General features: G+C 38.5%; 1 protein-coding gene across 1 annotated transcript in view; it reads left to right on the plus strand.

Moving 5' to 3' along the window:
• Window positions 4,239-15,185, plus strand: part of LOC109821815 (pentatricopeptide repeat-containing protein At4g15720-like) — a 12,061-nt gene continuing 1,114 nt past the window's right edge. Inside the window, exons 1-6 of the mRNA XM_020387970.1 lie at window positions 4,239-4,414; window positions 6,559-8,240; window positions 12,896-12,965; window positions 13,045-13,144; window positions 14,238-14,492; window positions 14,791-14,833. Coding sequence (XP_020243559.1) covers window positions 4,239-4,414; window positions 6,559-8,044 — 1,662 coding nt within the window. The 3' untranslated portion in view covers window positions 8,045-8,240; window positions 12,896-12,965; window positions 13,045-13,144; window positions 14,238-14,492; window positions 14,791-14,833. The remainder of the gene's footprint in view (window positions 4,415-6,558; window positions 8,241-12,895; window positions 12,966-13,044; window positions 13,145-14,237; window positions 14,493-14,790; window positions 14,834-15,185) is intronic.

The raw sequence follows: 15,185 nt of genomic DNA on the forward strand, positions 1-15,185 counted from the left end.
AATAGGTCCGGTCTTGATCAAGAATTCAATACCTCTCTTTTGATAGCCATCATTGGCTATTTATAGTGGAGGAGAAGCATGACCACTCCCTCAAATTGTGGGATTGTGGTTGAGGGGGACTATAACTTCATCCCTTAAATCTTAGGATATGGCCATTAGAGGTGAGGAGAACCATTCTCCATCCCTTAGACCATAGGGAAGGAGTGTACCCACTCCCGCATTTTAAGCTCAAGTGGCTGACTTGGTCCAGCTGTACATGCGAGCTTGACATTGCAGGCGAGCTTGGGCTGTCAGGTGAGCTGGCAAGTTTTCAGGCGAGCAGGCGAGTCTGCAGGCACGTTTGGGTCTGTAGGAGAGCTGGAGCATGCAGGTGAGTTGTCAACATTGGAGGTGAGATGGCGACCCTACAGACGGTCTGGTGACCCATTCAGGTGAGCTCAAGCCTGCAGGCGAGCTCAAGTCTACAGGCGGGCAAGCTTCAAGGCGAGTTCAAGCATTAGGAGAGCCCAAGGGGATCATCAGGCGAGCTCCTAGTTGTCGGGCGAGCTTGCCTTGTGCAGGCGAGCTTCAAACACGCAGGCGAGCTTCAAACACGCAGGCAAGCTTCCAATTGTCGGGTGAGCTTGCCTTGTGCAGGCGAGCTTCAAGCGTGCAGGCGAGCTTGGTTCATGCAAGCGAGCTTCCAATTGTCGGGTGAGCTTGCCTTGTGCAGGTGAGCTTCAAATATGCAGGCGAGCTTGGCAGGCAAGGCTGTGCAGGAGAGCCAACCTTATTTAGGTGAGCTTAAAGATTGAAGCCTTCAGGCGAGCTAAACTCATTTATAGGCATAAACTCTTTTATAGGCGGGGTTGCTCTTCAGGCGAGCCCCAGAACATGCTATGAAAAACAAGTCATAACTTTCAAACCGTAAGTCAGAATTGAACGAATTATATATAAAAATTGACTATCTCGATGAGATGGAGCCGACCAAACCCACCCTAAAGGGTTCAGTTTGCTCCTGTCCATTCTGCCAAATTCCTTCCGGTTTGAGAGATATTAGCGTTTCCTCTTTTTTGCTATTTCGGGCGAGGTTTTAGCAGTCTTGTTCTGAACTTCTCTGATAGGGATTAAATATAATTTTTATTACCTACAATTGTCCATTCTATTTAATAAATATACTGTCTAGTATCGTATGTTTTCATAGAAAATAAAGAATTTAACAAATAACAGCTCAAGTAAAATTATATCAAGTCCAAAAGAACTCTGATTGAAGCCTAGAAGAAACCCATAGAAGCCCAATATAAAAGAGCACCCAAGAATTTTAACAAAAATTAAAACCAAAGAAGTATCAATACTCGTATTGATACATGTATTGATAGTGGTCTCGATACTAGTATTGATGCCAATATCGCTACCTGTATCGATAGTGACGTCGGCACTAGTATATATACTGTATCGATACCCAATTAACAATTATAAATCAAATATTATAATTGTGTAACTTGGGGCTATGTTTGATCTAACGACTAATATTGATTTGTATAGTCTATAAATAGGGTTAGATTGTGAGGGTTTGAGAGAGAGGTAAAAATTTTATAAACTTTATTTGAAGAGGAGGGTTACTCTTAATTGACAAGACCTTTTAAATTATAAGATTTTTATTTGCAATCAATATAATTTCCATTTTCCCCTTCTTTTCCTTTAGTGATAATATTTACTTCTCAAGAGGCCAACCTCTTACAATGTGAGTCTTCATTTCCTCTTTTTTATTTTTTTGCTTAGTTTTTACATGTTTTAGGTTTTTAATTTTAGTTTTCAATTTCATATTTTGTAGATTAGATTTATTACTTTGTAGTGTATATTTATTTCATGCTTTATAATGTAGATTTATTTCCTTGCTCTTTTAATTGTTTTGTAGTGTAGATTTATTTTGTCGCTCTTTTAATTGCGTCATAGTGTAGATTTTCTTTCTTTATTTACTTTATAGTTTAGATTTATTTTCTTGTCTTTAATGCTTTCTAGTATAAAAAAATTCTTTGTTTTTATTTCATAATATGAATAGTTTAATTCTTGTAGGAAATCTAGGATTAGATGAAACTACTTTTATTTTTTTGTGTGTTGGATATCTTGACCCCAAGATATGTTTATTTTGATGATAACAAATATTATATGTTGTGTGTATTTTGTGCTAACATATGTTTTGTAGTATCAGAGCAAAATCAACAATGATATTCAAAGAGATACTCAAGTTCAAGACAACAAGACAAGCAAAGAAGAAGATGTGCTTAATCGTAAATTTGTAATTTTACATTTCCTTTACTTAGAATTTTGTACAAGCCTTGATCACTCATAACATATATACGCACATAGTATTTAGAATACACTAACACATGCTTAGTGTGTGGTTAACTATAGAAATCCCCTAAGTTAACCATTAGAGTTTATAGATATAGAGTGAGTCTCAAAACATATCATATATCTCATATATATGTATCAATAGTCGACCAATACTCTTAGTAGTATACTACTATCCTTAGTAGTAGACTATTAAGCCAGTTTGTTACTCTTAGTAGTAGACTACTCTCCTTAGTAGTAGACTACTAAGCCAGTTTGTCAAATATTCAGAAACTACATATGTACAGTGCAGTCGACTACTAAACAGTTATATGACTTCACAGAGTCTGTTTTGACTCAGTGTAGTCGACTACTAAGTCTTATAGTCGACTACAGATACAGTTTTCCAGCTTTTAGAATTTGAATATATGACTGTTTATAGTCATTTTAAGGTGTTAATTGAGCTTTAAATTCAAGTTTTTCAAAGGCTATAAATAGGTATTAAGTTCAGAATTTGCCAATCATACATTCATATCTGTAAGATTCAAAATTTGTGCAAATTCAAGTGTTCATCATTCAAATTTTCATTCTAAGTGTTGAGAAAAGAAAAGTTCTGAAAGTGTCTTTGATTCCATCATTCTAAACGATTAATAAGGCATTATTCAGAGAGTGAAAAAGTTCCTAAGTCACTGCTGCACACCACCTACACTTCAAGGCTTATAGGAGTTTGTGTTCTTTCTTCAAAGAAGCTTTCTCTCGGGTGTGAGAGAAGATCTCTTAGTTAAGAGATTGTTTGCAATTTACAAGGACTTACAAATTGGTCAGGTTTGGTTTTGACTTTGTAATTGGTTCAAAATCATAGTGGAAATCTTAAGTGGGATTTGCTTGGGGACTGGATGTACACCGGGGTAGTGGAACCAGTATATATCCTTATGTTTGTGATTGTTAAATTTTTGTGATTGTAGTTCATTGTTATTGCAATTTATAACTCATCTTGCAAACTTATTAATTAATAACACTAATCATCGTCCTCTAAGTGTGTGCTTCCGCAGATCCTACATTGTGTATTTTGAATGCACTTAAAATGATCATGTTAGGATAATCAACTAGAGGACTAATTAGTAGAAAATGAGTTTGATAGTCTATGCCTTACTTAAGTGGTTTGATTGGTTATGTTTATTTAATTTTAGGACAACTATGTAGTTGTTTATTTCTTTCATGAGTGATAATATTACTTAGAAATGATTTTGATAGGTTATGCTTGTTTTAATTAACTTGATAGTCTATGCTTAGGAAATATAAGAAATATGTGAATAAATTATAATTTTAAAATTAATTAGTAGATTCAATCCTAGATTCTTATCCTCTCTTCATTTCCTACATCTTTTCATTCTCTTGATTTGATTTGGTTTTTATTTGGTCTTATTTTGTTCTTCTCTTTCTCTCATTCTTCCCTCTTATTTTAGTTTTTTATTTTAGTGAGAAACCTCTACCCAGAATGCATACCACTTTTATTTACTTCTCATAAGTTTCCTACACAATTTAAGAACCCAAATATGATAGTCTTTCTAATACTATCATTCTCCGTGAATCGATATATACAAATATTACAACTTGATTGGTGTGCGCTTGCAATTTAGCATATTTTTATCCCATCACAACTACACAGCAAGCTCTGTATGACATGTTCTTTGTACATGGTCTATTATTGCTATAGTCTAAGAAACATTATCTTTATTTGGCATTTCCTCAAACACTTTATAAGCATTCTCCAAACAACCACATATCATATACTCATCTAAGTTCCCACACTAAGAAATTAAATTTCACTCATCTATTTCAATTAAAAATAAGCTAGGTAAGATCTAACTGTCACTAAGAAGTAAAATCACAAATAATCCAATCATGGTGTTTGTTTGAGAGAAATGGTAGAGGGGAGAGGAGAGGAGGTTGTAGGCTGTCTTGAGGAGGTGGGTTTGCTCGGTGCAGAGATTGGCGATGATGTTGGTGACAACAAGGAGAGAGGGAAGAAGCTTGACAAAGGAGATGACAGAAGCAGAGGCGGGAGAGGGAGATGGCAGGGTTGGAGGGTGCACGCAAGGTCGGTAGTGACAGAAGGGGGGTAGGGGAGGGAGATGGTGGAGTCAAAAGGTGCGTTAGAGGTCAGGTGTGGTGAAGAGGGAGGCGGGAGAGAGAGAGACAATGGGGTAGAAGGGTACGCTCGAGGTCAGAGGTGGCACAGGAGGCATAAGAGGGAGACTACAGGGTCAGAGGGTGCGCTCGAGGTCGGTGGTAACTGAGGGTGAGGCGGGATAGGGAACGGGTCGGAGGGTGAAGAGGAGTGAAAAGGGAAAGAGTATGTTAAGGTTAAGATTAGGGTTAGGGGAGGGGGAAGAGAGAGGAGGGACAACCATGCATGTTAAGGTTAGAGTTCGGAGAGAAGAGAGAGGAGGAGAAAAGGGAATAAGCAGCAGTATTAGTAAAAGGCGTCAGCGACGGAGGAAGGGGAGGAGGCTTTAGGAAGAGTGTTTTTTAGGCTCTGTGTTGAATCACAAAAGCTCATTATATTTGGGGCTAACAAACAATATAAATATTACGCGATATTGGGCCACATGAAGAATTGATGTTTGAGCCTTGACACAAATTTTCCTAGTTAATAATAGTGTATAATGTTGCTGTGCAAAATCCTACTAGTTTACAGTAGTTCAATTATATTTGTTTCCTTCAAATAAAAGGGATCATTCTACACTGGAGAGAGACAAAACTGTAGGGGTGTGCAACGGTCGGTTCGGTTCGGTTTTTACCAAAATTTGAACAACCGAACCGAACCGCCTATAATTCAAAACCGAACCGAACTGTTGCAAGTCGGTTCGGTGCGGTTCGGTTCGGTTCGGTTTGTTCGGTTCTAACTTCATCAAACTTCTTATCAAACAACAAACTGTGTTAAAGAAAAAAAATATCAACAAAATAGGAGATTATGAAGCATTAAACACTGATATAATGATATTGTTTTCAACCCATAATGATCTAGAAAATGTGTTTAGAGTTTGAGTCTTTGACTTTTTGGGGACAGGTCAGGTAGGGTTTGAGATCAGAATGGGTAGTATTGCACTATATTCGGTCGGTTCGGGTCGGTTTGGGTTGAAATGTTTTCAAACTGACCTGAACCACCCTACTCATAAAACCGATTTTTTCGGGTCGGTTCGGGTCGGTTCGGTCGGTTTTTTCGGCTTGGACTGAACCATGCACAACCCTACAAAACTGGATCAAATTTGTAATTTTTCATAGTCACAAGAAAGGGTTTTCTTTATTTGTATACGTTCTAAATCTTTCTTATTCATAGAGTTACTTTGATGTGAATATTTGCTTTTTTACCCACAAACTTTGAACTTTGCATTAAAACATATTTTCTAAATTAACGTCATTAATATTAATATCACAAAACCGCACCTTTCTGCCAAAAATAAAGAGCTTTTTCCCTAAATAAGAGTGTATAGAACACAACGTGAGAGTCTGTGAGGGTAAATTAATAAATATGAAGAGTTAGAGGATACATATGCCAATAGTATAGGTTTGAAGGCTATATCGCAAACGGAAATGCTTTTTGGCTCGCGGGGGCGAGCCAATCTCCGCGTTCGAGGCCAGAAAGGGGGCAGCGAGAGTGGGCCCCACAGGCGCTGTGTGAGGGCCCACTCGCTTGCCCCCCTGCCTCTCACGGGAAGTTGGCTCACGACGGCCCCCGGCGAGCCAAATAGCAAAACTCGCAAAAGACCCAAGTAAGGGGTTTGGCATATATGCTCTTAAAATATTCTGTGTTTGCAATTTTACCCTCTAAATCTTAGTATTACAAACCTATCCCCTAATTCTCTCACATTGAGTTTTTCTATTCCTTGTCACCTGACAATTTTAGTTTTTGAATGTAAAATACTGCAAGCCTATTGGAAATCTTAACCATTTCCTATTTAGAAATCAATATTGTTAAGTTGGAGGGGTAAAAAGAAATACTATTTGACAAAAGTAGACGTTGATTTTATAAATACCAAGATATGAAGGGAAAATTTGCAAATATGAAAGATTTGAGGCTTATATATGAAAAAACCCAAGAAAAACTGAAGAGCGACAACTACCAGCCTAACTTCCATGAAAAAGATCCCACTCCCTCTCTACATCCGATCCCTAATCAACCACCTAAAAACCTCCCCAAACCCTAAATCTACACTCTCAATCCACTCCAAACTCCTCAAGCTGGGCTCCCTCCACCCTCCACTACAATGCGGCCACCGCCAACCACCTCATCGCCGCCTACGCTCGACACCACCAAACTCCTCACGCACACCAACTGTTCGATGAAATACCCCAACCAAATGTCATCTCCTTCACCTCTCTGATGACCTCCTACAATGTAACCAATCGACCCGACATGGCTCTTCGCCTCTTCGGTCGCATGCCGGCCCTCGGCGTGCGGCCAAACAGCTTCACTGTCGCCACCGCCATCGCCGCTTGCTCACGAGTTGGTGATGTGCACAGTGGTGTCAATCTCCATGCCCTTGTTGAGACTGGAGGGTTGAGAGATGATGTTGTTGTTTCCACTGCACTTGTTGGGTTTTATGCGAAAGCCAATTATTTGGTTGAAGCCCGTAAAATGTTTGATGGAATGGAGTGTGGGAATGTGGTTTCGTGGGGTGCTATGATTTCGGGGTATGCACAGAGTGGTGATGGGCGGAGTGCGATTCTTTTGTTTTCGGAGTTTTTGGGGCGGGATTTGAGGGCAAATCATTTTATGTTATCAAGTGTGGTTAATGCGTGTGCGAGTATGGGGAGGTTGGGGTTGGGGAAGTCGATACATGGGAAGGTGGTTCGGTGTTGGCATGAAGGGAATGAGGTGATCGAGGGAGCTTTGATCGATATGTACACGAAATGTGGGTGTTTTGAATATGCAAGGAAAGTGTTTGATAGGATTGTGAATCCTTCGTTGGTAGTGTTCACGTCGATTATTGTGGCAGCTGCAAAGTACGGACTGGCGAAGCTCGCTCTCGATCTCTTTGATGAAATGGTTGAGAAGGGAGTGAAGCCTAATGAGGTCACTTTCTTGGGGGTCTTGCATGCTTGTAGCCACGGAGGGCTCGTTGATGTTGGACTGGGATACTTGGATTCCATGAATAGGCTTTATGGTGTTGTGCCTGGAGCAAAGCACTACACGTGTGTGGTCGATATGCTTGGTCGAGCAGGAAGGCTTGATCAAGCTTATGAGATGAGCAAAAATATAGAAGTTACGGGAGACGATGAGTTGATGTTGTGGAGCACATTGCTGTCTGCAAGCAGAATTCATAGCAGGTTAGATGTAGCTGCTGAGGCTGGGGAGAGGTTGAAAGAATTTAATACTGATGTTGCCGGTGCTTACATGGCGATGAAGAATGCGTATGTGTCGGTTGGAGAGTGGGAGGGAGCAATGCAGGTGAGATCAGAGATGAGGAGACGAGGGATAAGGAAAGAGCCCGGGTGCAGTTGGGTGGAGATAAAGGATGTGCCTTATGTGTTCCGTGCTGGGGACGTTGAGAAATGCTCAAGAGGGAGCGAGGTCATGGCCTTGTTGAGGGATTTGGAAGTGAAAATGGAGGGGAGGGGGTATGTTACAGGGAGCACGAAAAGATATTTGATCGAAGAGGGTAAGGAGTTGGATGTTACGATTGGTGTGCATAGTGAGATGTTGGCTATTGGGTTTGGATTGTGAGTTTTGGGGAGGGGGTTACAATAAGGGTGATGAAGAACTTGAGGATGTGTGGTGATTGCCATGAGAAGTTCAAGGTGATCAGTGACATAGCTGGGAGGGAGATTGTGGTGAGAGATCTGAATAGGTTCCATCAGTTCAGAGGTGGATCTTGCTTGTGTAGGGACTATTGGTGAGAGTTGGCTTCAAGTTAGCACAGGTACATACACCAGGCACTGCTTTTATCTTAACAGAAATGTATTTGGGATAATGTTTTTATAGAAACAGCAATTTTACTCCTTTATGTTCGTTTTTTTACTAGTCTTATGGAGCACCAAATTTTGTTTGTGTAGGGATGAACAGCTATATGATACAAGTTGTAACTTTTATGTATTTCAAAATCTAGAGGATATTCAAAAATTATTCTTGAATAAAATTAAATACACCACTAGCAGAAAGGATACATCTCATCATCTATTAGAATCAAACAGAATTTATAAACAACAAAAATAGACAAACTAGATTAGCTTAACTTTGATTCCAGGCTATTTGATGAGAACAAGAATTGGAAATCTTCCATATTAGCTTAGTTTTTAATTTTTGAAATTTGAATTTTAAATTTTGAATTGTTGTTTAATTTAGTGGTTAATAAGTGAGAGATTTGAGGGATTCTGTGTGAGATTTCAAATTTTGTAATTGCTCTATAAAAGCATGGTTGTAATCAGAATGAAAATTATTGAAGATGAAAATGAAAAGTATTTTGCTCAATTGAGGTGTGAAACCCTAGCAATTTCATTTTCGTTTCTTCTACAGCACAAAAAAAAAAACAAAAGAAAAGAAAACGAATCACTGTTCATCATCTTCTTCCTCCAGACAATCAAAACCCAACTCCACCTCCCTCTTCCCAGTTCGCCGCCCGAATTCCCAGCGCCGCAGACGCTGCTCGTCCGCTCCGTGCCCATTGCCGCCACAAAAACAGCCCCAGTCGACACGCGACACCGCTGAAAATTCCCTGGGCAACCGCACACAATGCAACTCCCATCCTGACACCACCTTAAAGCCCGACCCCTCCTGCCTTCGGCCCACTTGAACAACGCCAACAACGACCCCGCTCTCCTCCTCCACAACAACAGCGTTCAACCCCCGTTTCTCACCCATTCCTCATTCAAAAGGAAGGGCCCCAATCCTCCCCCGCAGCCATAGCTGCCCCACCACCATTCAAGTCAACCCGTTGCTATCAGGTAAAACCTATCACGCCGCCTCCGTTTTCAGATCGTCTACTAGATTATTACCCCCGCAAAAAACCCCCCTCCCATTTCTCTCATCCTTACTCTATCATAAAACGCCATCGCCACTGAATGTCGTTCGGCAGGAACTCCTCCTCCGATCAGCTGCCCTCAAACCGCTGGCCGGCTCTCGTGCGTCCACCCAAAGCGGGAGCCAAGCAAACGCGGCCAGAGGGAATCAAGATACCCCAGCGCCGGATCCCAGCGTCCCACGCAAGACTTAGAAGCCCCCTCGGCAGTCACACATAGCAGTTGATACAGCCCAGTGGGGTTCCTGGTTCGTTTTGAAAAGAAAAAAGTCAAAGGATGAGAACACAGGAGAGATCAGAATATAATGACGTGTGTGGACTTGTTGATTTGATGATCTTTGGGCTTCACTGTAGAAGCTAATGGATTTTGGATTTCTCTCAGCATTTTGGATAGTAAACTCTCAACTCAGTAATTTTCTGTTAATCTCATAATTATCAGTTAATTGCGTGCGTATTAACTCTCTAAACTATTATCATATATTCACTGCTTATATCATATCTGTGAGTTGAGAGAACTGAATTTGTGACTGTTGAAAAATTGATATTGATCTTAGAACTTGCAAAAAAATGATAATTAATTTTGCGAATACATTATTCGAGATTGGGCTTGTTTATGGTTATCATTGCAAATCTTGTTAAAATCCATCGGTCACCTTAACTGTTTTAAATTAATTTTCTACCGAATATCATGAATTTTAGCGAAATGATGCGTTGTTCGATTTAGATCACTGATTCCAATGGACCCCCTCCCCCGTTTTACATCATTTTGGTATCAGAGCATGGTTCTAGGGTAGGAATTTTTTTTTATTTTTTTTTTATTTTTTTTATTTTTATTTTTAGATTAGTTGAGTCTTTTATTTGATATTAAAAAAAAGCGCATTCATCCCATTTAGCTGTTTGTGCACACCATTCATCTCATCTCATTGTTAGTGCATGACCACTCGTACAGATCTACCTTAGGTGAGTCAAGTCAATCAGTTAGTGAGTCCAGCATGTCTTTTGAATTCCTTAAGAAATTCGATGAGGTAAAAAAACAAATGGGTGTCGTAGCCCAGAGCTTACAAATTTCCAGAATGAAACCAACGAACGGTTTGCTAGGCTTGAAGGAGCGGGTGTTGCAACTCCGTCGCCACAAAGTCAAGGCTATGGATACCCACCGCAAGGTCATGGGTACGTCGTTCATCGACCCCCACCTCAACCAGTGTCTGATCCACCAACCTTTGACGGTAAGCTCGGCCCACAAACTTTCTTGAATTGGCTGAAGAACATGGATCGATACTTTGACTGGTATGCCATGACGGAACCACAAAAAGTCAAGTTTGCGGCAATGAAACTCACCGGACCATCCTGCCAATATTGGTCCAAATTCGAAACATTAAGGTATATTAGTGGTGAGTTACCAATTTTAACTTGGCAAGAAATGGCTGACGAACTAAAAAAGGAATACCTTCCACCAGTTAAAATTAATAAGCCGTATATGACAGAATCAAAATCTATTCTTGAGAAAACCGTTAATCAGGCCGTAGATTTGATAGAAATTAACTCTGCAAAGGAATTCCAGTATAGTAAAATTAAAAATCCACGCACTTCCGTTCATTCTGAAACTACCTCTGTAATTGTGGAGTTCACTAAAGTTTCATGCAATGACAACACTCCGACTATTCCCCAAGCTACCCCTTTGATCACGGAGTCCACTGATGTTATCCCTGAAGTTGTTCTTGAAATCAAAACTCCAACTCTTTCTGAACCAACTCCAGTGATTGAAAACGCTGTTGATGTTCCCCACAGAGTCCTCCCGGACCAACATGATCCCCAACACGTTCCTGATATGGGTCCTAAAGCGATTCAATCGGATATCTGTATGGAAGTTGAATACCAAATTGAGCCTAGTGAAATAACTACCATATTAAATGTCAAACCCACATGCATTGTCCCGATAGTCACTCACACATACACTGATCCATTTTGGGAAAATATAGTGATTAAGGATACAAGTTGTGGCACGAGTGTTTTCATTTCCTTTTTCTCTCATGTCAAGTGCACCAAAACACTCATCTTTCACGCATGTGTTTGCATGTTCCTCACTATCACTGTTAGAACGAGAAATTTGTTTTGCATATTAACGAATGAACACCTAATTATTCCATTTGATAGAGGACGTTATGCATATTGAACACTTCGTTGAGTTTACATCTGTCATTGATCACATTGTTTGAGTCTGCATTTCATCATGAACAATTGAGTTGATTTACATCATTTTTATTTTGCATTGATCATATAATGGGGAATCAGTGATCTAACTTGAATAAATACATTGTTAACTGAAATGAATGATATGAAGTCAGGACATAATTTAAAACTGTTAATGCTGATATTTTAGATGGTTTGGACTTGTCCAAAACAGTTTCTTTATAGCTGTTTAAGATTTGACATGATATTTATGAGCTTTTCCAACTCTTGAAATAATTAATAGCAACATTTATATTATCGATTTGGTCATAGTTCTATTCTCAATATTGAGTGATTAAACAGTTCACAATGTTATTGACAGTCCACTGATATAAGCCTGACCCTAGCTATTATTTCTGAGAGTTGTTTCACTTTACCCCCACTTCTATATATATTCACCCATGCAGCAGTGAATTTTGATAATATTTTAGATGGTGAATTTACAATGCAATATAACTAATGATTTGAGATGCAGAAAAGTATTTGATGGCAGATTAAGATGCAGACAGACTATATTGAAGATTACAAACTTCTGCAGCTAGAAAGAACATTTCTGATGAGAACAAGAATTGGAAATCTTCCATATTAGCTTAGTTTTTAATTTTTGAAATTTGAATTTTAAATTTTGAATTGTTGTTTAATTTAGTGGTTAATAAGTGAGAGATTTGAGGGATTCTGTGTGAGATTTCAAATTTTGTAATTGCTCTATAAAAGCATGGTTGTAATCAGAATAAAAATTATTGAAGATGAAAATAAAAAGTATTTTGCTCAATTGAGGTGTGAAACCCTAGCAATTTTATTTTCGTTTCTTCTACAGCACAAAAAAAAAACAAAAGAAAAGAAAACGAATCACTGTTCATCGTCTTCTTCCTCCAGACAATCAAAACCCAACTCCACCTCCCTCTTCCCAGTTCGCCGCCCGAATTCCCCAGCCCACAAAAAGAAAAAGAAACCAGAAAAAGAAAGAACAAAAAGAAAAAAATTTCTCTTCCTTCCTCTATATTGATTCAAACCACGTGTGATGCCTTTGCATTTCTTCTAGGAATGATGTCAACGGAGCTGAAAACGGCATTATTGTTATCAAAGGATTGTGCTAGTTCAGGATATGGCTTATCATGGGCTGTTTGTTGCTTGTGTATTTTTTAGAAGTCAGTGTGCATATAATCAAGAAGCACTGCAAAGTTCAACTAGATTCTTCTTTCTATAAAATTCTATCTGTTTTAGTTCTGCATGAACAAATCTCTGTATTTAGTGTTTACGTTCTGAATTCATTGCCGCATACCAGCAAACTTCCTATTTCTCCTTTCTCAAATCTCTCTTACATCCTGCAGTGCACCACACAAGTCTGAATTCACATTATCGGGCCGTCAAAAACTTAAATTTACAGGAATTAACCTCAAGGTTTGTAAATCCTTGTCTCTTTTGCATGCCACTACCTGGAATAGACAAGAAAAAAGCTTCTTCCGACTAGTACGCATAGGTGTGCAGATGGGGAGATTAGTATTAGAGGAGTATGGGAAGCACATTTCAATCTCTTCCCATTTGAAGCATCAGCATGGAGTTTACCTGGTCAGGCTCAGGTCCGTTCTCAACGATTTCAGCTTTAGACGGCTTGCATGAGATGAAGAAATCCAAATGATAAATGATGGATTTTTATGATGATCCAAAGTCAAGTATTTGAATATTAACTTTTGATTATATATTTGCATATGATCTCGGTGATTTCACCAGATCTTATATCCTACCTAACATGTTATCTTGCATTATCGCGGCCCTCTGTTTTGAACTTATAACATTTCCCTAGTCTTCTGAGTTCCTTACTTTGTAAGTTATAGTGATAAATGAAAATAAAAGGATAAATACACAAATTTTACAAAAAGCACAAGATAGTCTTCATATTTGTCTTGTTTCTACTTGTGCCTTCTCCTACTTGATTTCGTAGGCTTCCACTTCAGCCACTACTATTCATAAAATTAAGCCTGGCACTTTTTTTGCTTTTCATATTCTCATCTGAATTTTAATGGGTTTAACACTTCTTTGTCTGGGAAATACAAGATGTTCTACTCAAATAAAAATGGTCTGGACACAGGATCCACAACCGTAAGAAAAGAGGAGAAAAGAGAGACAAGGTGAAAAAAGAGACAAAAAATACATAGAAAAGGAAATAAATAAGTTAGATAATTTAATTGAGTTAGAGGGACAAGTTGAGGAAAAAAATACATAAAATTTCATCTAATATAGACTATAGTTAGTCAAACAACCACTTGTATTGAGGAAGTGTCCACACTAAATTAATAATTTGATAATCAAAATGTGTTGTGAATCGCATGATTCATGTATGAGGGTTTTAGAATCATGGTCTTGGATATTTCTCCAGCAAGTTTGCATCTGCAACATCTGTACACAATTAATTTTGCATACATGAAAATGAGACTTTGACATATATTCAACAAGTATGGGGCATTTAAGTCATGTTATGTATTTAATGTGGAAATGCCTTTCTCTCCTCTTTTGATATTATAGCTTATTAAAGATGTACACCGATATTACAAAGGCTTCATCTATCTTGTTGACTTTAATTTTAGGGATGATTATTTCAATTATAGGGTGACACCTACTTGTAGTTGATACGATGATTCATTTTAAACTGATCCGGTCTAATTTTTCTTTCAGTTTCGTATCACAGAAGCGATACAAAGATTACCAAGAAATTACCAAGAAAATAATATAAATTACAAAAGCATGTAGGTTGTACCTATGGAAGAAATAGGATTGGATTCTGAACCTCAAGATTTAAGCATTCTCCAGTTGTCATCAAACCAGCAAGACCATCCATCCGGCAATGCATGCCTGAGGGCCAAAGTGGACCGAGACTCCAAGCAGTGACATGCCCACAATAAGCAGGCCACATAGACTAATTACAGAGAGGTAAGTCTTTTTTTTCTCCTCAAATTTGATTCTATGTTAAGTCTCTTTTTCTCCTCAAATTTGATTCTATGATCTTGTTGATGGTCATTTTAAGATTTATAGTCTTTTAAAGTCGATAATTCAGTGAATCTGACATACAGATGCTGCCTACCATAATTTTCCAGGTCATATTTGTCTGATTTTTATGTCCCAATTTACGTTCGCAATGATTTAGTGACTCGTCCTCTCATCTCCTAAAAATTGCAAGTATGCGTATAGACAACAACTCACTTGTCTTTTTCCCTTTTTATTGTCTTAGGTAATTACAGAGGATTTCATCTCATTTACCAAGATATTTAGAGGTAAGAATGCTATCTTATTGTATAGTACATTATTATTTAAATTTTTTCCTATATCAGTTTAATATCATTTAGAGAGTAATCATCATATTCCTGAATGCAATTATTATTGTTAATTGTTATCATATACCACATTAAAAGGCCATCTGCTTTATTAAGGAGGTCAGATAACGTACATTGCTAGCTCCTTTTTTTAATTTTAATTTTGTTCCCTAACTTAGGTCAGATTCATGTAGCCAGTTCATCTTATCTTCCACCTTTTTCTGAGTTAATCCATCCATATAGTATGGAGGATGGGTCAATACCATCACTTGTGTATTGAGCTAAATAAGTTCATAGTGAGCACTCTTACTGT

This window comes from Asparagus officinalis, chromosome 8, assembly GCF_001876935.1.
Source record: "Asparagus officinalis chromosome 8, Aspof.V1, whole genome shotgun sequence".
NCBI lineage: Eukaryota > Viridiplantae > Streptophyta > Magnoliopsida > Asparagales > Asparagaceae > Asparagus > Asparagus officinalis.